Source organism: Hetaerina americana, unplaced genomic scaffold (assembly GCF_022747635.1).
Source record: "Hetaerina americana unplaced genomic scaffold, ioHetAmer1.1.p SCAF_7, whole genome shotgun sequence".
Classification (NCBI taxonomy): domain Eukaryota; kingdom Metazoa; phylum Arthropoda; class Insecta; order Odonata; family Calopterygidae; genus Hetaerina; species Hetaerina americana.
In genome coordinates, this window is record NW_027287316.1 from 16,096,497 (window position 1) to 16,123,249 (window position 26,753).

General features: G+C 35.8%; 3 protein-coding genes across 4 annotated transcripts in view; all 3 read left to right on the top strand.

Moving 5' to 3' along the window:
• Nucleotides 1-1,588: 1,588 nt before the first annotated feature.
• On the top strand, nucleotides 1,589-5,096 carry LOC139696727 (transcription initiation factor TFIID subunit 10-like). Its single transcript, XM_071595563.1, has 4 exons — nucleotides 1,589-1,751; nucleotides 3,518-3,686; nucleotides 4,654-4,718; nucleotides 4,803-5,096. The coding sequence occupies exons 2-4, from the start codon at nucleotides 3,549-3,551 to the stop codon at nucleotides 5,002-5,004; spliced, it is 405 nt and encodes a 134-aa protein (XP_071451664.1). The 5' UTR covers nucleotides 1,589-1,751; nucleotides 3,518-3,548; the 3' UTR covers nucleotides 5,005-5,096.
• Nucleotides 2,114-3,037, top strand: LOC139696547 (chloride intracellular channel exl-1-like). The gene has a single exon (XM_071595351.1). It carries the CDS (start codon nucleotides 2,114-2,116, stop codon nucleotides 3,035-3,037), a length of 924 nt encoding a protein of 307 aa, XP_071451452.1.
• A 218-nt stretch (nucleotides 5,097-5,314) lies between the features above and the next one.
• Nucleotides 5,315-26,753, top strand: part of Gyf (GIGYF family protein Gyf) — a 40,733-nt gene continuing 19,294 nt past the window's right edge. Inside the window, exons 1-11 of one of the 2 annotated variants that reach the window (XM_071595801.1) lie at nucleotides 5,315-5,362; nucleotides 5,922-5,960; nucleotides 6,858-7,122; nucleotides 12,438-12,767; nucleotides 16,091-16,268; nucleotides 16,454-16,646; nucleotides 18,484-18,571; nucleotides 19,633-20,482; nucleotides 22,085-22,251; nucleotides 23,170-23,345; nucleotides 23,521-23,797. In XM_071595801.1, coding sequence (XP_071451902.1) covers nucleotides 5,929-5,960; nucleotides 6,858-7,122; nucleotides 12,438-12,767; nucleotides 16,091-16,268; nucleotides 16,454-16,646; nucleotides 18,484-18,571; nucleotides 19,633-20,482; nucleotides 22,085-22,251; nucleotides 23,170-23,345; nucleotides 23,521-23,797 — 2,556 coding nt within the window. In that variant the 5' untranslated portion in view covers nucleotides 5,315-5,362; nucleotides 5,922-5,928. The remainder of the gene's footprint in view (nucleotides 5,363-5,921; nucleotides 5,961-6,857; nucleotides 7,123-12,437; nucleotides 12,768-16,090; nucleotides 16,269-16,453; nucleotides 16,647-18,483; nucleotides 18,572-19,632; nucleotides 20,483-22,084; nucleotides 22,252-23,169; nucleotides 23,346-23,520; nucleotides 23,798-26,753) is intronic. The other variant, XM_071595802.1, reaches the window with a different exon arrangement.

Genomic DNA, 26,753 nt, shown 5'->3' on the forward strand with positions numbered 1-26,753 from the left:
GCTAGAATGATCCAGGAAGATGAAATAATTCGTAGTTTACAGTTCCCTAGGGATTCCATTAACTATCGCACATATCCAGAAAAAGCAAAAGTTACGGTAAGATAAAAAGTCATGCTTATAAAAATCCATCTCAAAACCTAAGTAATGTTGCTGCAAAATTAAGAAAAAATTTGAAATAATTTTGCAAACTTTTTTACAACCACAGGTAATTGCTCCAAACATTACTTTTAACACAAATCTTGATTCAATTAATGCACCATTTAAATAGTGAGCCACAACAGTAATAACATGTGAACGACATTAAGACAAACTGACATTGAAGCAGCATAACTAATTGTAGTCTACCAGCTTTAATAAAGCAATATGTAATTACATGCACAGTTCATTTAGTATAATAAGAAAATAAATTAGCATTTAATCTGGCACATTATATTTTATAATACTGATCTACACACACTGTTGTACAAATCAACATATGAAAAATAAATAACTTTGTCACACAGTGACTACTGATTATTCACAAACCATTAAATATTTGGTAAATGCACCAGGAATAACTTCATAATGAAAAGTTCCTAATGTAATGAAAAGAACTTAAGACAACATTATAAAATAATCACAAATGTAAACATTTAAACCAAATATGTCGATTGCTAACATAAGGACTGGCGCTGAAAATAAATTAAGTATGTATATAAATGCAAAACATTATCAAAAGCCAATAGCATTCATCTTAAAATCATTATACATTCTTTCTTTTTCAAAGCCCGTCTTTTAATATCTCCTGAATTGGTTCTCTGTCTTTTTATTCCCCATCGCCGTCTCACCATCAAATATTCACAATGACAAGGTATAATAAAAATTTGACAGAGAATTATGATGATTTAGATCTTTTGGATCCTGAAAAGCAACAAAAAAATGGTTCTATCATTCATTCCACACAGTAAACCTTAGGCAGTTAAGGGATGAAATACACATACCATCGTAATGCGAAGGAGGGTTGCTTTCCTTTGGGACGATTGGAAAGCAACACCAGAGAATAAAAGCAATAAATGCAACAAAAGTACCAATGAGTAGAATGAAGTCTTCTATTGTCTGTAAATAGATATGTAACACATTGGATAATGCAAAACAAGGAAATACGGGCTACACGTAACGAATGAAATTATTCTCACCGGTTCTTCTCCCAAAAGAATGGAATTAATTAAATAAACAAAGTCGTCGAAAGGAGTCATGTTAACTAGACAAGCAGGTCTCTTCAACTCTCTGCAGACAAAACAATTGTGTATGTCATTAGAGTTATTCTGTACTTTTCACATCAATACAACTTTTAAAAATCGAAGCAGCTAAAACAACAAACCTTATGCTAACCGGTCAGTACAATGTAGAAACATCATCAGAGAGAGCCCGTTTACCCCAGATTAAAGCAGAACTAAGTACTTCAATAAAACGCAATCCCATAATTTAACATAACATACTGCCTGTGAGATGCGAGCATTATACAAATACAGAAACGTTCACATGAATGAACTTTGCCAATTGCAAGTTCTGAAGTTCAACTGTTTCTAGTGCGCTTATTTCATGACCTTAGCGCTGCAATTGCTATGTTTGGTTGTTTACGAGACAATAAATGAGGTTATACGGAAATTTTATAGGTGTATAACTAATTTGTCTGAGGCAGCGACAATTTTAGCTACTAATAGTGGAAAGTGATTCCCTAGCTGCCTGAATTTTCGCTTCATTGTAGTGAGGTAAGTAAAAATTAAGCCTCAAAAAGTAAACATTTAATTTTCGACAGCTTGTCAGTCTTTGGGTAGATATGGTTACATGATTGCTATGTTGTAATTAATTTAATAGGTATTGCAATGAGGGTATAGTATATGCAGGATTATATGCTGTTTTTTTCTGGCGCCAAAATTTCTTTCTGTTAGAATGTCTCACCCGAGCCACTCAGCTAAATCAGCATTTCACTATTTTTAGAAGCTGGATTATTTATAGATAGTGTATTTGAATAATTTTCGACGCCGTCGCTTTGCTCGGCGGAAGCTCATGTGTTTAACTAACTAATTATTTGGAAGTACTTTGTGAATCCAAACTTTACACAGAAGTTGATATGGCTGATGCAGGTGCTGTACCTGGCTTGACAACTAATGTCGCTCTCAAAGAAAAGCCACGAGTGACTGTCTTTGTTCGTTCTAGTAAAGGAGGCAGTCTCGCAGCATCTCCTATGGCCCACCAAATTTTGATGGTGATTGGGATTAAGGTTGACTGTGGAGTTATACCGGAATCAAAGCTGACAATAACTCATGTAGATGACTCTCGTCCCATGCCTAGTTCTCTTCGTTCCCATGGAATCTCTCGTGTGCCAGCCGTTGTAATCGGTGATACTGGAGAAGATGATCCAGAAACAATAATTTCTTTATTGGATAGACACTATCCTGGAGGATTAGATTTTCCATTGCAGGAAGAGAAAAATATAAGCGATGACAACGATTCTCCCCCTAGCTGTGAAAAAAATGAAGACACTCCGGAAATGGCATCGAGAGATTTCTTCTCTAGGTTTAGTTTTTGTGTTCGGGGAATCACAGATAGCTCAGAGCACTTGGATGTTGCGCTTCATCGACTTAATTCGTTTCTCCTGAAAAAGCAGTCGCAATCATATCATGATGACCAACCATCACCATGGATTTGTGGTTCAAAGTTACCATCGCTGCTTGATTGTGAAGTCCTACCTAAACTTCATCATGTCAGAGTTGCTGGAGCAGCTGGGTTAGCGGGACAGTGGATGGTAGCTGAATGGAGCATACCAGGGGCTTGGCCAGGGATCTGGTGTTACCTTCACTCAGCGTACAGCATGCCAGCGTTTATTCGATCGTGCCCTTCAGATAAAGAAATAATATTGCATTGGGCCGATAGAGCAGGTGCAAATAACTTGCCAGCAGGAGTTAAGGATAAAATAGCTAAATTGGAATCGGATGACATTCCCAAAATTTCGTGGTTTGTTCCAGCTCGTGCCGATATGGTGTTTCTCGATTAAAACCATGATTCCTGTTATACTTACCCGTTTACGCATTCTTTAGGGGCTTGTCTTGTCAAGAGTTTTGCCAGTTTTTTAAGGGCGGACTTGTCACCGAGGAAAGTTTAAAGAACATAGACTCATTTTTAATTTTATTCAGCGTTTATTACACATAGTACTAATATAGTTTGATCTTGAGTTTACATGTGTGAAATAATTGTTAATATTTGTATATTTTTAAATTATTCCCCACAGTAATATTACAAATAATTATTTATAACAACACATTGTACCTAAACCTCTCCGTGAGAACTGAAAATTCCCCCTTTTATGTGTAAAGCGATGTACATTGAATGTCGGACTACACGTTTTAAAATAAAATGGCATTTTAATAGTTTTGTGTTTTTATTAAGATGTGTATCTTCAAACGGAGCACAAAATATATTTGTGGATGGAAATGGATTTGGTATATGAATGAAATTTACCTGTCTATATTCCCAGAGGAAATTGAAGAGTGAGTGAGTTGTCTGCAATGAATTCCGCTAGTGGTGGAGAAAAACAGGATAGGGAAACCCCTCCTACTACAGGGAGCAATGATACCAGCGAAGTGAAATCTGCAGGCCAGCCGTTGTCGGATTTCCTAATGCAGTTGGAGGAATATACACCAACAGTATGTAAATATTTGTTTTCCAATTATTCAAATAGTGACTACTTACTTCTTCTCAATGTTCTTTGTCACGTCACTCAGTTCATCAAATTGTGAACTCTTTTTGGGATATTCATAATATTCTTTGAATCCATTAATATTCCAGGATGTGGTAAATTAAGTTTTTAATTGTTCTCAGCTGATCATTTTTAGGTTTAAATGATTATACACTCTGAATCAGCAAGAGTAGAATATGAAGTTAAAAAACTTTGGGAAGTATGAAGCACAATTTCACATTTTAAATACAATTCACAAAATACCAGCGTAGTATTTTTATTGTGAAGGTTACAGAATGGCCCATAGGAGACAGGTTAGGGCAACTTTAGTTGACCGAGCATCTTAATAATCCTATTGCCAAGAAATAAAAAAGAACATTTAATGAAAGTATCGAATTGCAGGTATAATTTAAGTGGAGGATTCTTACTCTCATCACTCAAGTGAGTTGCGGATTTTCAGTAGTTGTATAACCAGAACTAGCGAAGTATGGCACTCATGGGGATAGAATGTTGTCGTTGGGGACCTCTTCGTACCTTCACGCAAAATATGCGAAGTACATTGCCAGGATTGTTTACATTCTTTCTCCCGACCGTATAATTCACCATAAACACATATCCTCGGTATAGCATCTCCATTTACTGTTACTACATTTTAAAATGCAATAAAGTCATTTTTAAATAATTAATTTAGATTAAGTACAAATATATACCCTATTCAACATTGATGAATTACATTAGATGCCCTTTGACCACTTAATATGTCATTTCAGGGAAAAAACGATGGGCACTTAAATGTCTCTATTCGGAGTAATTTTTTACAAGTTTAATATTTAAGCAATATAATTGTCATTGACCAATTATGATTTCAGTTCTATTTCGATTTGACCCGAGAATTTATTCTTCCAATATTAAATAATAATAGTAATTTTTATCAGATTCCAGATGCAGTTACTGGCTTCTATCTCCACACTGCTGGATTTGATTCGTCGGACCCTCGCATGTAAGCGTCATTAATCTAAGTTGTGTTGGTTTGGTAAAACTTGCAAATATTTTGTGGCTAATACGAGGAATATTTTATTCTCAGAGTACGCTTGGTGTCCCTCGCGGCGCAGAAGTTCATTTCTGATGTCGCTAATGACGCCCTGCAGCACTGCAAAACTCGCAGTTCTAACCAAACCGCTAAAACTAAAGGAAAGGACCGCCGTTATAATCTGTCAATGGATGATCTCGTTCCAGCTCTTGCGGAATATGGAATAACCGTGAAGAGGCCACATTATTTTGTTTAAAAAATAATTAAATTCTGCCCAAGTTGTATCTATTTTACTGCTCTTCGTATTGTATTTCCAAAGCGTAATAATAAATAAAAAAGTAATTATTAGCGCATGTTGTTTCATTTCGCGTTCAACTGGCATTATTTAAAAGGACGTAAAACTAATTTAGATCATCTGTCGTCTGCTTATAAGTTTGTCTTGGTGAAGGAAAAAGCCGATAAAGAAATGCAGCTGATTCAAGTAAACACCAATAGCCTGAAACGAAAATTTGGAAAGTGACGTCATAACATTTTCGCGCATGCGTTGTTCTACAGTATCCTTTTCGGCCATATTGCTGTGTGGTACGTTTCCAGCGGGTTAACAGAAGAAATAGGTAATTTAACATAACGTAATATTGGCATCAATTATGATTTCTGACAGCCTTAACCCTTATGTTGACGGTAAAGGCAAAATCACTGTCCTCCTGAGGGATACGCAGTTATATACCTCGCTCTTCTGTTTGCCTTAGGTTTGCCACCTTGGCTTGAGATCCTGTGTGATATAATAAAGCACGTTTATTTTCAAACTGCTCGAGTATTGGTCATTTTATTTAAGGATATGTTGTGATTTTATTATGAATTTCACATATAAATTACGAACTAAGTTTTTTGTATATGTTGATAAGATAAACGCGTTCATTCTTTGTTTAAGGACTATCATTTGATTATTACACCAATTTGGCAGTTCAGAACTTTATCTCGTCGAAGATTTTTAATGATCAATAACATCTTTCATTATTGCCCCCCCCAAATTATGTATCATTACGATTTGCTTAAGGTCAAGGCTTCGTGTAGGTGCGATATAAGTTTGTTTTGGTTTTTTATCTATGTTCGGTATTTTGATATTGTAACTTGTGTGCATAAAGCCCAACAATCATTTTTATTTAATTGCAGATCCATCATGACTGATTCTCTGAAATTCGGTCCCGAGTGGTGAGTCTGGGATTTTACACATCTTGGCGAATTAAGTTTTTACCATCATTTAAGTAGCGTTTTACTGTAGTAGAGTGAATGCATGTTTTGACATTTTATTCGAGGAACTTTAACAGAACGAAGAAGATTTTTTAAAGTTTAATACTTTTTCCGTATGTTCTTCTATATTCTGTGTTTCATTGAATCTGGAGTTTAATAGGATAACATTTCTTGCATTTAGTCATGAGGATCTTCAATGAATGCATTACTCCATCGGAAATTTACATGATATGCTAAGCACTCGCCAAGAGATTGTATCAATGAGACGAAAGAGATTTTCATTGAGAGTGTCAATTTATAAATATGGTTACTTGATTCATTTTTTTCCTCAAGACATCACTTATTGTGAGATTAATAATATTTACCTGTGATAGCACCTCCAAACCAAAGATTTATTCAATTTGATTATTTTATTTGGAAAATGCGAGTAGAGTTATTAATGATATTACAATTCTAGAGTCGCAAGAATCAGTGCTATTTAAATCATATATTATTGGTGACATTCTTAAATTAAAATAGGAATCCATTGATTTCTTTGCCTTCTCCATTAAAGAACAAATATAATTTCTTTAGGGTAATCCATGCTTGTTCATCTTCAAATTGTATGTTTTGGTTTAGTATTTTATTGTTAGTTGGTGAAAATCTAATAATGTTGGTTTTAAATTACCACTGAGGGAAAGCTTTGGATTCTCTTGTCTGGGGAAAGTGAAATGATAGAGCTTAATGAAGCTTACATTATTTTATCATTTACCAGTTTATTTATTAATGGTCAATTATTAAGATTGAAACGTGTCATTAGCATTGGTCTTCTGCTTGTTTTTGTACATTGCCCTTAATAAAAGCTGCTTTCCACTCAAGGTTGAGAGTGCTCTCCCAGGATAACTCTGGGACACAAGTGGCAAGTGGGACAGGTGGAGGAGTTGGCGGTGGGGGAGGTGGTGGTGCCCCTCACCGTTATCAGCTTGCAGAACATCGTTATGGTAGAGAAGAGATGTTGGCACTTTTTGACAGATTGGCAGTATCTCGCTCTGAACCTGATTTGCCACTACGGTCATTCCCAAAACTCTATGTAGAAAAGCCACAGCCACCTCTAGCCCTGGTCCAAATGACTGAGGAAGAAGCAGTAAGTCATAATTATTGTCTGCTATTACCACCAATTCAATACTATCACTTTTAAATAAGACTACCTCAGTGAGCCTTTATTGATAACATTTATAATTATCATTGTTACCCATTACCACTAGTTTGTTTCTGGGCCTATATTTTACAGCATAACAATTGTTAGCCAAAAAATGTATACCTCTTTTCTTCATACCATTTAAAAGCTGTTATACTGCTCTTTTCATGCAAAAATTTGCCACTGAAATGGTATAATTTTAAGTATAATTGTTTTTGGGGTGTTGTGAATGCTTAAGGTTTTCATTCTATTGTGTGATGTAATATACTGGTAAATTATTAGTTGTGCTTTGCATAGGGTGTCCTATGTACATGTTGATGCAGTTAAATGCAATTATTGAAAAACTGTATGGACCTCACCATTATAAAATGAATTATTAGCATCACAATTTGGATTTGCTTATGGATTATTAGATTTGTTATTTTTATCATATAGCTGCATAATCACAGTATAACCTTAATGTTTCTTATAAAGTGGTTGACGTCTGTTGTTGCCTCGTCCAAATCAGCAACAGCACTTTTTTTTACATTTGACTCGGGTGTATGTCTTAGATATGATTAGTGACTGTTGACCCCTTGAAATGCCTCAGGTTCTCTGACGTTTCGTGTGTAGACTTTGGTAGTTCATTAATGCAGGCAGTGCAATTTTTGGCATTGTTTAAGATTCAAACTTTGACGTAGATACCTCATGAACTTGGAATTATTCAATCCATTTGCAATAAGTTTAATCAAACCCTGGGTTTTCATATGCTCCTGCACCAGATTTTTGATCAGTTGTGTTAACTTACATATTAACAAAGTTTTCATGCCCAGGGAAATGTATATCTACAATGTGTTCAATAGTTAATCTAAGTGTGATGTAAGTGTAGGGAAAAGAATGCTCCTTTAACTTTTCTGACTTAGGTATGAAACATACAAATGAAAGCAAGGCAGGGCGATGTTGTAGGGATGGACCCAGAAGTAACCGTTTTCTTTTTGTTTTGATGTACATTCCCCAGCAGTACAACTTCTGAAAAACAATGGTTTATGTTAAAGGGGTCAAAGTTTCTAGTTATCAGGAATAATAAACCCAAAGTAATCAACCCCTAGTATTGGTTTGATAGGTGAGGGTAGAGCTCACCTAATATCAAGCCCAACAACATGTGAAATTCGTACATCAGGGTAAGAGGTTCAGTTCTTTGCCCTGTGGCTTCCCAGGAAGATCTAATACTTAAAAAAATCAGATAGCTTAGGTGAAGTTGATGATGCCCAGAGTCAACACCCAGCATTGAACCTGGGCCCTCTCAACAGCCTCTCAGTGCTCTACCCACTGGAATGCTGCACCAATTCCATATGAATAGGGACAGGTTTTTTGGGGTCCCCTCATTAATATTGTTTTGTCACCAATATTTTTTCTCCATTGTCCTGGATTATGTTAGGGTGATTGATCACTTATCTGTGATATTTTGCATGTTAGTTATTATTTGTTTGCATCGAAAAGAACCTTTTGTCTCTAAGGAGGCATGCTAAAGCAAAGCTGCCTTATCTCCTTACTTCAATGGGAAGAAAATGCTGTTTTGCCAATCTCTGTACTGTGTGTAAAGGGAATACAAACTATATTCCCTAGTGCGTGTGTAGGACTCCTAGCTTACCCTTGAATTTAGCATCACTTATATCGATTTGTCAAACCAATCCAAATAGCCCAAGGGGAGATAAATTGAGAACAAAGAGTAAAATCTGGCAGCAATGATGAGTTAGCCTCAGAGAGAGAGGAATGGGGGTTGAAAGGGATGTGGAGCCAAGGCATGGGAACTTCTCTTTTAAGGAATTGGCAAGTGAAATTACCACATAGGTTTTTCCTATGCAAGCTTGCTATTATTTGCTGGTACCTATCCTTCATCACAAGGTGTACGTTTCTGTGAAATGTTTGGTGAATGTTGACCACTTGAAATACCCCAGTCAGTTGGTTCTCTGACTTTTTTGTGCTCAGGTCAGCAGCCACCGAGCATGTTGTAAGGATTAGGTTCTGGTGTAAACTTTGATAGCACAATAATCATCAACAAAGAGAAACATTGTTGAGCAAGGTTGATACAAGGAATATATATTTAGAAATGTCGTGATAATCTCAACAGACCATGGTCAGAAGATTATGTGTTTGTGATTTCTGATATAACTTAAAAGAAAATTCAAGATTCGCCTGCCCACTGCCTTCCACATTCTGTGAGAAATATCCAAGACTACAGCTAAATAATTCTATACCCCAGAAATATCTCCAGCAGAAATAACCATGGGTGAAAACATGAAATCAGCCCTGAAATTTTGAATATTAAATCCTCTGCTATAATTTAAGTGTAATGGATGCTCAATAAGACAATTTTTATTGGTTGCACACTCACCCAGACAATTTAGATGTTATTTATACTGAATGATGCCACAGTTCCTTGGGGTGTAAATATTGTATTCTGATATCCCTTGAGTCATTGTAAATATTGCATTCCTAAGTTTTACTTACCTATATATTATTGGCTTGTGTTTCAGTTGCTCATATATTGCCATATAATTGCCAAAGTTTTTTAATCCTGAATGTCATTGTTCAGGAATACTATTTTACCATTTCATATTTTTAGAATAAAATCTAGCATAGAGAAGATAGTATGTTGATTAACCTTCATTTGCCAAATGGTAATGAATTGATTTGCAAAATGGCTTTGTGAGTTTGGAAAAATTGATTCATGTGACTTTAGTTTTGGGGGCTGAATAACCATTGCTACTAGTAAACAGAGAGATACAAGAATACCAAGCCAGAACAATTTGTATCCCAATCAATTAATTTTTATTAGCCTTTAGATTAGAGATTAGCTTTTAGATTAGAGAATCAGTGTTTTAGATCTGAATGAAACTGTGGTTAACTGTGTAATTTATGGTGTATTAACATGATCATATTTTTCTGCACTGACACATGCCCCTTGACCATGTAACAATGTTTCTCCTTGATTGTAAATTGATTCTTGAGAAATTTCTTACCAATTCCATTGTTTAGACTGAAAGGTAGTGGTGTTTGTATTGATGTATCTTACTATACATCTAATGTCTGAGTGGTAGCCGCAAATATGTCCCTAGGACTGATAAAACTAGGCTAAAAAATTATTTCATATTGCATTAAATACTGTCATAGAAGTACATCTTGGTATGTCCCCAGATTTTGCTGTGATAAAAATATTATTCTGGAGCTTCAGTGTGTCCTATAAACAAACTGATTCCTCCCATTTTTTCATCTTCAATTCCTATCATTAGCTCCTACTAGGACATGGAAAGTGGAAGGAATTTATGATTAACCTTCTTTAGCTCTAAAGAAATGGCAGTTGCAGATCAGGTGCAAATTTCTCGGTTAATGTCAATAGAATAAAAGTTTTACCATTTGCATTTCTGTTTGCCAGCCATGCACTTCCCTTGATTCACAATTAGAAAAAAATATTCTCATTCAAGTATAAACTAGAATACATACTTATTATGACCAAATAAATAACTCCAAATGTAAATACTTGTCTGGCGATTTGCCTTTAAGTTGTGCAGTGCACTGCATATTACTTAACTGTTGACATGCAATGGTGGATGACTTATGCAATGTTGTATTGGTAAATATGTAATTGAGCCAAAGTAGCATTGAGTGTGAAATATATTTAATTGAATCTTAATTAGATTTATGTACACTGCAGTTAAGCGTGAACATACTAATGCCAATTAATGGTTTAAAATATGTCAATATAAAAATTAGGCTTTTATTAATAAGCGACAGAAGCAAAAGACAATTTTCATTATTATTCATTTGAAAATAATGTTAGAAGAGAACAGTGAATGGTATCGATTATGTATTTAATTATGAAATCTACTAAAGTGATCAAAAAACACAATAATATCCCCTCTGGTTATTAGTGTGGTCAATTAATGTGGCCCCCTATTTTAGCTGCCATGATATTGAATGAATGTAAACATTAGCAACCTGGTAAGATATTTGTGGTAAAAATAATGCTGTAAGCATGAATATAGCCACATTATTTTATTTGAGTTAACTTGAAACCCCTTAGGGGTATCAGAGTGATGTCAAAAATTCCCCTTAATGTATTAAAAAGTGTGTGACACTCCTCTCTTCCACATGCAATAATAGTCGCTGTTTTCCCATAGAAAAAAATATGATGTTTTGTATATCTGCCTGAAGCGTATGGTGATGTTAACCAAGAAATTTTAAAATTTTTAGTTAGTGGAGGGATGTAGTAGAAGCATTACTCCTCCAATTGCACATGATTTGACCGGTACATCAACTAAGATAATGGGTAAAGGAAAAACAAAATGGCATGTGCTGGGAGTTATGATAGGAGGAGATAGGAGAGACAGATAGGAGGAGGGATGATAAGCTTATTCACTCAAATCTAATTGAATGTTCTGCTACCTGGTGCTGATTAAACCCAGGCAGTAATTTATGATTTTTGGGAATTCCTTGTGCAACAGATAAAATGAAAAAGACCTGTTTCTTTCCATGGTTTTATTTAACATAAAATGTAACCGGCTTCATTTTGGTGGGTACCTTCTAGCCTACAGGTAATGGTATGGAAAATGCATTGCTAAAATGAAACTGGTTGCAGCATAGGCTAAATTAAACTGTAAAAGAACAATGTTGATTATTGACGTCCACCAAGTTATGCCAAATATACTAATATGTTTGGAAATAATTCTCTATTACGAGACAAATAATTTTAACAATGCAATCAGGAAATTACCAGTTTACCAATAAATGCAAAAGATTCACTTCTCAATGGTTAATTCATATTTAAATTGGTTTATATTTTGTAAACATTTGAAATTTGATCAATGAGGTATTTACTTGTGTGCCTAGTATGTAAACAAAGAACACCCAATGCTAATTTTTTCCCTTTGCAACTAGCTACTTTATATTTTTTTTTAAATCTGTGCATCAACTGGTCATGAATATAGGGTCAAAATTTTATGTGGTGAATGCCTTATCAAGAAATATCATTTTGGCCTTTTCACTTGAGATTATTTGTTAGTGTGGTGAAGATTTGATGTTTAAATCATAGTGTATTTTTCCATTATGTCAAAAATAATCCAGTAAGGATCTCTTAGACTTTCTTATCATCATCCCAATTTATGAGTAATTGCTAGAGAAATGCATGTCTGAAACAATACCTTCAGAAATCAAAATACTGTTTAGGCACATTTCATCAGCATCTGAAGATGTCTATATGGTCTCGTGTATTATCATTCCAGCGAACCTGGCAGCGTGGCATCAGCAGTGAATCTGTCCTGCGTGGGCCTGGTAGCCTTAGGGGCGGTGGAGGAGCTGGGGCAGGAATGGGTCGGGGAAGTGTATCCATGGACCGTGGAGTTCGAGGTCGGGGAAGAGGAGGTGGGGGGTATTATGTTCGAGGAGGTTTGGGGAGCTATGAGGAAGAGAGTGGTGGCGATGGAAGTACTGGTGGTCCCTGGAGGCGGGGAGCCGACTCTGGATCGGCAGGGGGAAGTGGCAACTTAGGAGGACCTATGACATCATCATCATCTTTCAATTCCAGGGTTACACGGTCTTATGACAGGTCACAGGTTAGTGTTCCCAAGTTTATTAGTGATTACAAAATGTCATTGTTACAAGATATTTACTTTTTCTCAATTTTTAAGGGGCAAGGTGTGGCGTTGAGTTTCCTGAAATGAGGGATAAATAGGATCCTAAAGTCTTTGTAATTCCCGACTTTTTAAGCCATGCGGCAAGTCAGGAGGAAATGGGCTCTCTTGAAAATGATCTCAGGAAAATTAATTTTTTTGCTTTTACAACGTAAAAACCTTGAAATGCATTTCATTTCACTGGAGGACAAATATGCCATTCATAAACCTGAATCAACCCTAAAAGAAATACCTACTTATGTAATATCTGTTATAGTGATTTGCAAAGACTACTGAATTTAGCATATTTTGTTTACATTTTGTTCTGCATTTTAGGGTCATGATGGTAGTATTTTTCTTTAAAATTTATGTACGATGCATGGATACTGAGTTGTTGAAATGATCAATTCCATGCACTCAGCAAAACAAATATATTGATGCAGGTAAAAATTCTTTACGACTCATTTATTCCAGAAAGATTTGATCCAATTAATTAACCAGCTTTAAGCTATAAATTTTATTATTTATAGATTAAATAAATTATATATATTCTATTAGTTGTTTTAATGAAGTGAAATACACAACATGCAGTGATGAAAAGCGCTGTATTTACAAGGTATTGAATGTATGCAATTGAAACATTGTGCTAAGGTGTATTCATGGATTTTTATTTATACATTGTAACCCATCCTAACTGGCCGTGCTAAAGTTATGGGAAGTTGTATACATTCCAAGTTTTCAAACTGAAATCTCAGTACATTCTGTTGAGTTTCAGACATCTTCCATCTGATGGTAAAGCTTAAAGGTTCAATTGCCAGTCCAATTGGTATGATAGATCCTGTGGTCAATACTTAGTCTCTTGCATGATCTTCCTGATCTTTTTTGTTAATTTATGCTGTAGTGATATCCACTTTAAATAAGTTAAGGAATAGCCAATTCATTTTAATATTTGGAATCAGCTCAAAATCTGAAGAAGAGGACTCAAGAAGTGAAGATGGAATGGTTTCCTTTAATGATTATTTTGGTGTTTTGGGTGAGTCATCACAACGGTTTTGTTACATGAAATTATTTTAAAGTAATTGATGACCTGGAGCATCAGTGTCTTAATTGAAAGTAAACTACACTAATCACTAAAGAACATTATGCACCTGAAACAGTATCTACTTTTTAACTTTGAGTTCAATGCAGGACTAAAGTGAGTGCTGTGCTCAGTGGGAACCTTGAACCAATTAAAATTAACCTTAGGTGAAAGTGAAGTATTAGACATAAGGAGGCTGAACAATTAATGCCCCAAATAGGGACCTGGGTTAGCAGGAAGGCTTTATAAAAATTTCATATCAGATTTAAGTGAAACCAGCATTCAGTGTTAATTTTAATGATTACATAATGCTAACACAAAAAATGTTATGTTCATGAAGTATGTATGCTTAAAATCTGTGGTTGTATATGGCATTATTTCCATGCAATTTACCTTATGATTGTGATTTTAAAAAAAGCTTGGGGGGGAGATGATTTGATCTTTCTGAAACATAATGCTTTAATTCCATACCCAATTCAAGCTACTTTGGCTATTATTAAACCCAACTCAATAGTGATTGAATAGTTGAAACCCAGCAAAAAAGTTGTATTGTTTTGTGTGTACTACACCACGAAACTATTCCTCTGTAGTGAATATTCCACAAGGTCATGCCTGAGAATGTATGTATGGAATTAGGGTTATTGAAACACTAATCAATATTTTTTATGGTAAACTGCCTGTTAAGGTAGGTTTTCGGTAGACGCAACAACCAAACATTTCTCTTATCTCTCCCAGCAAAACACAATCTAACATCCTACTCTAAAACAAGCCATTCTTCATCTATATGTAATTCCGTCGTCCCTTTATTCCAAGCAATATCTGTATCCTAATCCTGCCCCTTCTTCGAATGCCTTACCTTCTCCTCTCTATCACAGTTTCCAACATCCCGTTGCCAATAAATATGCTTTTCATCCATTTTTCCTGTCTCCTTATTATTTCTTTAATAATCCTCTCTCCTACTTCACCATAACCAGCACCTCCTCATTTATTTTCCTTTCTATCCACTTAACCTTTTTCTTCCCTTTCCACTCCCACTTTTCAAAAGCCTCCAATCTACGCCTATCATCGTGCTTCAATGGCCATGTTTACATGCCATACATGACCACGCTCCATATTGAAATCTTAACAAGCCTTTTCTTAACAGCCTTACTCAATGCCCCTGTCATCAATTCCCTCCTCCTTGTAAAAGCTCTTTTGCCTTGTGATATTCTTCTCCTTATGTCCCAGCTCTTTTGTCCATTTTGGTTCAAAGAACTTCAGAGATATGTAAACTGTTCTACCTGCTCTAGTTTTTGCCCTCCCATTTTAACATTTAACTTAGCCTTTCTCTTTCTGGAAAACCACATTACCTTTGTTTCATTTGTATTGATTATCATCCCATATCTATCATATTGAATTTCTCATTCACTCAGTAATGCTTGCAACCCATTGGCTTAATGCTGAACTATAGCTTGGTCATCAGCAAGCCTAACTGATTTCACAAATTCCTCATTGACTTTCATTCCTACCTCCAGTTCTTTCCATGCCTCTTCAATCATTTCCTCCACATATATGCTGAACAGCACAGGTGATAATGGACAACCCTGCCTTACTCCTCTTCATAACACTGCCCATCTGAACTCTCTCTCCCCCGCTCATACCTGAGCAGTCTGAACCATGTACATGCTGTGGATTAGCCTCCTACCCATCCAATCTATTCCTATTTTCTGCAATATACTCATTAGTTTTTCCCCATTCACGTGTGTGTGTGTGTGAATTTTAATTAATGAAGTTCGTTTCTTTTTTAAATTCTCGTTTTTGAAGTTCGAGTGTATTGGGAAAAACTTTTCAATGTACATTTTATACATGAACCTACCAATAGCCAAAGGCAAAGACCATTTGTACCATCCACTGTGTTTAAATAATGTTTCATGTATATTAAGGACAATATAAGGTAATATTTTTGTACTCATAAATAGGAGTTAATCACCTTACATTTTGGTGGCTCTCCTGTTGAATTGATTGATAAGTATTGTTTTTTTCAGAAGTAAAGACCTATGAAGCAGTAATGTGTGCATTGTATTAATGTTAAGGGCCACTTACTTGATATTGCAAATAATTATTTTGCTAATATTTGTGTGTATTACTCCAATGTGCCATGTGTGTGGTTTCTCATTCTTGTCATCATATGCTTGGTTTGTTAAAATAGAACACCGTTACGGAAAGAGGCTGGGGTGAAAGAAATGGCACAGTTGACTCTAATGATTGGAATGGTTCAACCAGTCCTCGGAAAGATTATGGAAGAGGTTTAATGGAGAACTGGAGGGCTCGAGGTTCAACAGAAGAGGAAGATACGTGGAGAGTGACAAACAGGACAGAAAAATGGGGTGAGTTGATAATTCTTCTGCATCCTTGTTATTATTTTAAAAGATAATTGAATGTCAATGACTGTACTTAAATTGTAATCGATACTGTCTGATCCAAAAAAACAGCATGATGAATAGATGACATGTTAGGTCTTCTCATAGAACTTTGTCAGTTTCATTCACAATATTGGTCAATGGTTTTTTAGGCCGTAACAGTTGGCGTGAGAGTGGCTCTGGATCAGTCGACAGAGAACAAGAGAGTGGGAGGAGTTGGGAGAGCGGGGAGGGTAGTGGAAGTCATCATCGGGCACGGAGTGGTGGCTGGGAGGATGGCGGTACTAGCCATCGTCCAAACATCCACAGACATTCATGGGAAGAGCCAGACAAGTTACCTGAGTGGTAAGATGTCATTGTACTTTCCTAGATTTTAGTTCAGTAAAGGTCAGTTATCATGTAATATTCTGATGATAGAGTTTATAGGGCATAAGTTAGACGTTACCATTTGGTTAGATAGATAAAAATATTTATTCTAAATGAAATTGAGAACCCTAAGCCCCTTAATAGTGTTTTAGAAGTTGTTTGTCAAGAGAGATGTTTTTGATGGGAGATCCAAGGAAGGGCAGCTATTCATGGAGTCAATTTCTGGTATTTCATTTTATGACAACTGACTAAACCTTCGCCTCATATTTGAACCTTATATTATGTATATTTAATGAATAAAACAGGCATTATGCCAGTCATAAAAATTGCGCAACGATTCAACTCTGTTACATATTTTGAAAATGTGCGAAATATTATTTAATTTCAATCTATTATATCTGGAAGCTTTAGCTAGTCTGATAATCATATAATAGAAACGAAATAACAATTGATTATGTGAAGTGAGAGTAATGTTGATAAAGGTCTAGAGATATTCTCAAAAATGTACATAAGCATCAGTTTAGATGTAGGTCCTTATAGTTGAAAAATTCATTCTAATTGCACTGGTTGTATCTTTTTTCTTGAGGAGCAAACATTGAAACAGTTGTTAAATCCGTATCTTTTGGTGAAGGGTGGGATTTTGAAAAAAAACTTGTTAAAGAGGCTAATGAAGTGGTGTTACAGTTGACAAAAAGATGTGCTAGCAGGTTGAGTAAAAGTAACAAGAGATGTAGGGATAAGCTATGGTTGCAAAGGTATTTCATTTATACTATTTCCAAAATCTGAATAGTAAGCTGAAGTAAGAGCAACATGTGTGACTGCAGATGATGTGTAAATATTTCTCTGCATTAAAACTTACTCATATGAATGAAACTTGGGAAAAGTACAATAAAAACTAGCCACTTGTCTCCTTGAGGGATCGAGTTTTTGCATTAATTCTGGGTTCAGTTATGTAAAGTTGAAGTAATCACCTCATTGATTAACATGGAAGGCAGTTCAGACCAGCAAACAGTTTCATAAGAATTCAAGGATTGTGTAAATACGGAGTATCTACTTTTGAGGTTTCACTGTATGTGCATGAAGGCTAATAAAGGCTGCACTGTGCTGGTGGATGTCTATACACACTACACATGAAGAATATTAGTGTATAAAACATTTTGAAATTTCAACACCAATGCAGAGTATGTGCCTTTAAATAATCATGATAGAAAATTCCTTTTCCTCCTTTGGCGACATCACTGGTAAATTTCTCATTATTTGTGCTTGATACATCTCTGATTAAATGTTTGAATGGAAATTTGACTTTATATTGCATCTGAACATATTTAAAATTCAGTGTTGGCCCAAAATAATGGAAAAATAAAATAAACAAGGAAATTATTAGTAAACATGTAGTTATTTTTCCAGATGTGATGGGATGTTGAAAACTTTGATAGAGAGAAGAGTGTTAGACAAGCAAGGTAGGGGGAGGAAACTGTTTGGAATTGAGGAAGGGTTAATTGTAATTTAGGCTAACATGTGTCGTGTTAAATATGTAGTAGTGGTTAGTGGGTTCATCCAAAACTGAGCTTAACCTGTAGATTACCATTAGTACATAATAATTAGTAGCTCTTTTTAGGAAGTGATTAATTACAATGCTTGGTTAAAATTGCATTCCTGTCTAGTTTTTATTGATAGCGAATTCATCTTTAATTCATAATGTCAAAACTCTGAAGGGAGTAGTTAGTGATGTGTAATTAAGACCCTTCTAAATTCTTGTTGTTTTCTCCATGTGTCTTTGTCTTATCCTGGTGTACAGATTTTCTAATAATTTCAGGGCGACTGAAAATCTCAGTGAAAGTGGTGGCAGCTTTGATGCGTCTGGGGCATTCCATGGAGGAGGTGGCTACTCAGATGATGATGAGGTAAGCAGCACCTCAACCATTTACACTGTTTCAATTGCTGCTGTGAAATGTAAATATCATGGCAGTTGATTCTTTTCTTAAAAAATACATGGAGCAACTTCGTCTCATGTGGTTTTTTTGTAAAACTTGAGAGCTAAAACATTTTTTTAAGTGCATCATCTTGTTTGATGTTCTCCAATTTTGTGTGGTTGAAAGATAGGTCAGTTGGTTGCAAAGGCAGTAGTTTTCATAAATTGGTCAAATACTGTGCCAATTAAAGATTTTTAACATCACACCCTATGTCATCATGGTGGCCGGTATGAATGTGAGCTTTTGTTTCCTTTAGCTATGATTTTGTAGTTACCAATTTACAAAAAAATATTGGTCAAAAATCCGGTTAAAGCAGTACATATGAGATGGCCAAAATATTCCATAAATCAGTATTTTCTTGGTAGTATTACAAAAACCTTGTGGATTTTTGTCACCTCACAATGCAAATGCAATGTGCAAAGTTTTTGGAACAGTTCTGATGCACACAACTACAAAATTAAGTACATACATATTTGTATGTTGGTGAAAATTCACTCATATTTGTCTGTCAGTCTACTAATAACATTAATGCTATTTAATTACTTGTTCTTTAACATTTCTAAAGGAATTCATAAGACTTGGTGCAAAATTTCAAAACAAAATATTCTCGAATATATTTTGATCACATCATTTAAAACAAATAATGTGTATAAGTTATTGCTTAAATGTTTAGCTTTGAGCATTTACAGCGAATATCTATTGTTATTCAGCAATCATTTTAATATATAATGTACACCATTCTTTTGCATGAAAATTCCCCTGATATACAAGGGGTTCTTGTTATATTTGTCTTCCTTATTTCTATAATAGTACCAACTACTATTGTATGTGCACAGCACAACAGTCTTTGCAAAGTCGGCATTGAAAATTTTTAACATTTGCCCTTTGCAATAATTATTGCTTGATAAATTATGCATGTAAATGTTTATGCATGTGTGAATGAGTTGCATTTAGTTGCTGCAACCTTAATATAATTTTTCCTTGAAAAACAGAAAGGCCATGGGAAGGATAGACCTGAGGGATTGAGAAGACTGCAACAAGGACTGGGGCCCTTGAGGAGAAACAGTGGTTCGAGGGGTGGTGGAAGTGATGGGAATAGGGGTCCCATGCTACTCAGGACTGTTTCAGAATCAGAGGCTGATCATCATCATCATCCGTCTATGGGTTCTGGGCCAACTGGGGGGCCCAGCAGATCTGTTCCTGGTCACATGTCGGAACGATCAGTCTCAAGTGAAGTAGCTTCATCTCCAGAAGGTTCCAAAGGTAGTCCGTTAACCACCAAGCAAGACACGTCAATACCTCCACCGAATATGAGTAATACCTCTCCCCCATCTGCTCCCATCACAGTTCAGTCAAGCAAATCTACCCCCCCTCACAGCCCACCAGTACCAACACCAGACTCACGATCTAGGCCCGATGTCAATAGAATTGGTCCTCAAAATAAACTTCCAGACTCAAGTCAAGCGAGAGCGTCCTCAGTTCCATCGAATACCCAGAATCAAATGTCCCTTGGTTTGGTCGATGGCAGTGTCTCTTCACTGGATGCGAGGGGTCAGCAGAGGCAGAGGTCGGAGGAGGACTTAGAGAGAATGCAGGAGGTTGCTGATGACCTAGTGGCCAAATTGATGGATGAAGAGGATGATGTGGAGATAAGGGACTCAAGGGGGAGTGGGGGTGTTAGGCAGCCTGGGTCAAAGGACGACGGAGGAGTGGGAAGAGATGAGTCTCAGGTGGAAGCCTCAAGACTGGGTGCAGTGCCTGGGTCAGCCCCTAGCCAGGATGATCCGACTGTGACATTGGGAGACAAATGGTATTATCAGGATCCACAAGGAATCGTTCAAGGTAATTATTAAGTCGATATGAACTGATGCTGTCTCTTAATTTTACTTACTTTTCCCTAATTTAAGAATATTTGATTTTTATTGCTATATAATAAATATTTAGACGACGAGTATGCAAATTGCCTGATGTTAACAATCACATATTAATAAATTAGGTCCATAAGTACATGAGATTAAGGTAAGATGATTAATTTTAGTGAAATAATTAAAAACATGACACCATTTGCAAAATGAGATTCATATATAATTTCAAATTCCAATCAATTGCCTATGAGAAGCTTCTGCCCATGTGTGTGTGTTTGTATACATCTCTGGTGCACCAATGCATGTGTTTAAATTTTCAATAGCTGCCAATGATGCTACAGTTGCCAAATCAATTAAACCTGTGCTGTGTATACATTACAGTAAAAAATAATATAATATTAAATATTTTCACATTGAATTATGATGATAAAAATAATTTAAAAATCTTTTATTGAACCTATTCTCATACTTTGTGAGGAATATTTTGATTTAATATGATTTAATGTGCTTGGATCAGTTTCCCCTAATTTTCTTACCACTCTACAAGTAAATATGACGTTTTCTTTGGTTGACATTAATTACTGAGTGTTAATGAACTCTACATTATGCCACCTGTGTTTTGTGAGCATCCTCTTTTGTGTAGGTACTAGAAAAAATCAAAAATGCATTATTACTTATAGAAATTATTGGTTTCGAAGCTAATAAATATTTTCTAACTAGAAGGATTTATGACAGAGAAGATTGAATTTGAATTGAGTAAAAATAATTCCACATATCAATGACATAATGCTGTTGAATGTGGGAGTTGATTAGAAAAATCTTTGGCTCATTACTTTCCATTTAGAAATTACTGTGTTAGGAGAATTAATGTGCTATTTATGAATCAAACAATTTGGTCCCTGCAGAAATATAGCCAAGAGTGGTACTGATCATAATTTTTCATCACTTAAGTGCAATTTGGCTAAACTAGTAAAGATGTGTAACCTCAACATCTTTAATTATAGGATCTGGACATGTTTCAATTTGTGTATGATTAAAGGGAGTCTAAATTATGTACCTTGAGTTACTCAAATCACAGCATTAGTGAGAAAATTCTTCTATACTGATAAATTGGAGGAAGAGAAATTTGTTATTTCAGGCATAATTTTATGGAATTTACACGACTTATTGAGACTTAGTAATTCCACTAGAACTTTATTTAAGAATGACCTAGGTTTCAATGTTGGACGTCAATATCAGTATGATGTCCAAACCTTTCATTTCAACAAGAGCCAGAGAATGTAAGGAAGCACAGTGCAATGCTGAGGGATTAGAGATGCTAAATATTAAAAGCAAGAACTTAATGGGCTTGCGCTGTGATGTGTTAATTTTTATTGGTTTAATGGCACCTGAACAATGGTCAATGTACAATTTGTTATTTTGAAAAAGAAATGGGAAGCTTTTTATGTCTGTATTTATTAATGATATGTATCTTTTGGCATTGTAAATCAAAAGAATTATGTACAAAATTACATCTGCAATTTTCCACAAAATCAAATGCTATTGATCATTGAATGGCCATGACATGTAATTATTTTAGGGCCTTTTGGATCTGGTGAAATGGCTGATTGGTTTAGAGCTGGTTATTTTAATACAACCCTTCTTGTGAGACGAGCGTGTGATGAATGCTTTTCACAACTTGGAGATCTTATGAAACTGTGGGGTCGCATTCCATTTTCACCTGGACCAAATCCTCCTCCACTCAAGGTAACTTAACGAAAATAAATTTATTTAAGAGTGTATAAATTTCTTCAGCACAATTTTTATGCTTCTTAACACTTAAATGATGCCTGGTGACATTGAAATAAAAATTTGTTAACTTGTTTGCAATTGAGAAAGTCTAAATGCCCAGTGTAAATTTAAAAATTGATATCATTAAAAAAATTCAAGGGTAATTTTAATGCTTGATAGCTCTTCTTTAATACTTAAAATTGTTGAATTTGTTACATTGAACTTTGTTATTTGTTTAAAGTATTTTTATTCATTTCCACTAATGTACTTTTTTATTTAATGTTTTTCCACAAAAATTGCCTAATTTTTTAAAAATTGGGTAATTTATTAAAAAGTTATGATTGAAATGGATACAGAGTCATTTTTATCCAATATTCATGATATTCCACCAAGTGATAGCCTTGCCTATCAGCATGTCTGTTAATCTTATTGCCTGTATGTTATTAAATTGTGCAATCTTTAGACTTGTGTTTCGCATTATTTGCTTCACAAGCATTTTAAAGTAACAACATAAGCAATATCATTATCTGATGTTAAATAAAGAAATGAGCATCTCCAATTGGAGTTGTTAAATGTGCTCATTAGAATCCTGAAATGTACCGAAAATTTATGAAGACTTTAGGATTCAAAAAATTTCATAAAATTCTTCAAATATGTAATTCTCTAATGAGCCCAAAGTATTTGTACCTTAATTCATGATGTAAACATAAAAATTTTTTGGCATTCATTTTGTAAGATGCAAGGTGATCGAAACATAGCAGTAATATTGTGAGTGCATAGAGCTCCTTATTTTCAAACCTTGTGGTTACCTTTGCCTAGTTCTAACTTGGGAAAAAAAGAATTCTAGATAACCTGAAATGACGTGAGAAATGCTATATATGTATGTTATTTCAGGCTCCTATGGCTGACCCGGCCATTGCAGCTGCTTCAGCTCCATTGCCCTTAGTCACAAGTGCACCTGGTAGTCAGGCTGGTTCAAGTCCAGGTGGCTCGATTGGCTCAGTTAATCAAGAAAATCTGCTTATGCAACGGTATCAGTATCAATTTTTCCAGCAGCAGTTATTTATGAGGTACGTGTTACTATATGGTCAATTAAATAAAGTATCTTTTCTTTATTGTTGGCCTTGTGATGAATCACATGGTCCCTTTGGGCTGTGCCTAGTTAAACAATTTGTTTCATAATCTTTATGATCATGGCAGTTTTCCAACTAAACTTATTGCATGGTTTTATTTGCTACTTCTTAGGCAACAAGCAGCTGTGCAAGCAATAATGGAGAAACTCTCTATAGAGCACCAGCAATCATTCATGCAGCAATTGATGGCAGGTTCACAAGGGCAACAGCAAGTACAAGGGCCTCAACAGCAACAGCAGCCCAATCCACCTCATCAACCACCACCCCACCATGCTACAGCAGATGGCATGAATACATTCATGCAGCCACCATTTAAAATGCAGTCAGACCTTGGAGGACCAAAGAACCCGGTTATGGCCCTCATTAATCAGATTCATCAGCAACAGCAGGTAGGGTGACCTTGACTTATTGGTCATGTGTCTGTTTCTCTTCAGGTGTGCATTACAGTATGTTAATGTTCCTTTTTTTTTGGAATAAGCTGTAAACAATTTTCAATGGCTGAATATCTTTAGGATGAATGAAAATGAAGTGTGGATTTACAATGGACTACCAATTATTCAGAGACAAGGTACTTCGGTTTTTTTTTAGTGTTGAAATTCCCAGTTTGGATGCACAGCTTACATACTGTTGTTAATAGACACTGGCCAAAAATGTTTTCCTTTTTTTTAAAATCTCATTATTTAAAGAATACTAAGTATCTTGATTAAGTAGAACTTGTTCATCCATAGTATCATCATTATGGAGCTTTTTTTGAAATGAAGTTGTTGAGGTCCTCAGGGAAGGAAATAGCTGATTAGGATAAAGAATATTTCAGATAAATAACATATGTCATTTGAATTTCATTTGCAGAGGGAAAAATGTTTGCTATTATAAATTTAATGTGTACTTTTAATTGGTATGACACTCTCCTATTTCAAAATTTCATTACTGCAGTTCATATCAATATCACTTCTCTTAGATATCAAAACAAAGCCATGAATGAGATTTTTTTAGCATCTCCCACATTAATGAAATAAGAACAGTTTGCACTTTTCCACAGTTTATTTAACGTACAACGCGTTTCAACTCACAGAGTCATCAGGTACAAGAAACATCCGGTACATCTTGTACCTGATGATGACTCTGTGAGTTGAAACGCGTCGTACGTTAAATAAACTGTGGAAAAGTGCAAACTGTTCTTATTTCATTATGATGAACTTCCACGACCTCAAGCCTGAATCTGTTGAACATCTCCCACATTGTTAGTCTTTGGGTGAAGGCTGTTTCGCTGTCATTCCAGGTAGCATCCTCAGGAGTTGTATTCCATAACTGAGGTGATACTTATCACTGGTAATGATCATCAACACAAAACCTCTCCCCCCTATCACCCAATGTGATTATGAAACCTGATGGTGAAGTATCTCCACACAGTGATAATGGTGCACATGGAAATCCATATGGTACAGTAAATGAGATTTCTGGTTTCCAGAAAGCATTCGGTGGAGAATAAGTCTGAGGATGATAGATAAGAAATTGACGATTGGATCTTATACATTTCAAGTCGTGGAAGAGGAAAAGTATGAAATCTGCATGTTTTATAGCGTGTTGTACTGTGGTTTTAGCAGGTAGTGTTCAAAGACTCTCAATGTAGTGCAAAAACTGTTTTGAGGTTCTCCATTAGATTAGATGTTAATTGGTAGAGTGCCATCAATGGTGGGTCCTGAGGTACAGTGGTTCCTATACCACCTACCGTGTTATGATTGATCACTCATAGGGGTGTACAACCTTACTGAAAGCCAACAGGTTCCATGTGGGTGTGTTCCTGATCTCATAGGACTCTCAAAATGGCAAGCCCTGGCATCTTTTGCTAGTCCTTGCCACTGTGTGGCAATCACATGTGTGTGAGATTTGGTTACATTATCCTTCACATCACCTGCATTTTACTGTGTTTGTGATTCCCAGAATTTGGAAGTGTTTGTTGCCTCATTCAATGGTGATCAATGAAAGCTCTAATGTCATCCTTAGTTGACTTCTTCTTAGCGGCAGTAGTCTTCTAGCATATCTTGGTCTTCGTCCGTGCATATGGAATTTAGCCTCCCATAATCCTTGCATAGTCAACCAGATGTCAGTGTGCTGGCTTAGTTTCTACCTCTCTCTGAAAATCCTACTGGGGGTATTAGAGGTGTCCAATTTTGCTAGTTCATCTAGTATTTCATTTCAGGTCATACCTCCATGCCCAATGGTCCAGAAAAGTTCTACCTTACTTTGTGTGCCCACCTCCTTATGTAATTAATATATGTGATTGGCAACAGGATGAATGGAGAGATTTCTGGCTGCTAGACTGTGTGCATCATTCAATTTTCATTTCCAATCTCCTTGATGGCATATACCTTGGCCTAATGTACCATTGCATAGGTGGATTGCCACCTCCCTCCTGCTCCCAATAGATCTTCCTTCTTGGAGCCATAAGTTTACCTGCCCACGGGTGGAATTTATTTCACCTTCACTATCCTGCAAATCGCTATCTTTGAAGATTTTGCCCTAAGATCAGATCTTCACTACCATTCCACCACACTCCATCTGAAAGATGGGGCTTGACTTCCTGAGCTCTGTCCAAACTCATCAAGACCAGAAATCGTTCCTTTATCGTATCATTGTGCTTTATACTTAAAATGAAAAGCTGGTGCTCATGTTTGTCTCTCTGCCTCCATGTTTGGTGGGGCAAAACTTGCGTAATCTCCAGCTCTAGCTTCAAGATTATTCTAGTTGCCCCCCCTAATGCGTACAGGCCATCTCTTTGAGTTTGTTGTTGGCTCCTCTTGGCAAGGCCCTTTTCTACTGCCTTATAATGCCGGGCATAGCAATTGAGTTTGTAGCCCATGATTATTCCTGTAAGACCTAACCATGCAAAGAATGAAGTTCAGGGCCATCCAGCTTCTTGTTATTGGTAAAAAATATCACTTTGTCTCTTACCACATTTTTCATTTAGCACAATCAGTTTCAAAATTGCCACCTAGTAACTAGGCATCTCATATTGCACTGTTGAAACTTGTTGTGCTTAATAAAAAAGTATTGAAGTGGTTATGAAGTTATTTTTTCCTAATGTTATTTCCATAAAGTGATCTATTTAATTTAACATCAGTTTGGTTTCTTCTGTATTTGCCTGACATTCTTATCTCCCCAGCACCAATCCTTCACATCGTTCATGGTTTCCTTCATGAATCATCTAATATTATCCAGGTATTTCCCCATTATAATAGCAACTGAATAATCTGTTTACTCTTGAAATCACATGCCAGTCTTTTATTGGTTTCTGATGTGGCCATCAGTCACCACAACCCACTGGAGTGGAGGTAAAACTTCTTG

Coding starts and splice junctions, on each gene's coding strand:
- LOC139696547 (XM_071595351.1), top strand. CDS start 2,114: ATGGCTGATGCAGGTGCTGTACCTGGCTTGACAACTAATGTCGCTCTC.
- LOC139696727 (XM_071595563.1), top strand. CDS start 3,549: ATGAATTCCGCTAGTGGTGGAGAAAAACAGGATAGGGAAACCCCTCCT. Junction 3,687..4,653: donor TGGAGGAATATACACCAACA/GTATGTAAATAT, acceptor AATTTTTATCAG/ATTCCAGATGCAGTTACTGG. Junction 4,719..4,802: donor GATTCGTCGGACCCTCGCAT/GTAAGCGTCATT, acceptor TTTTATTCTCAG/AGTACGCTTGGTGTCCCTCG.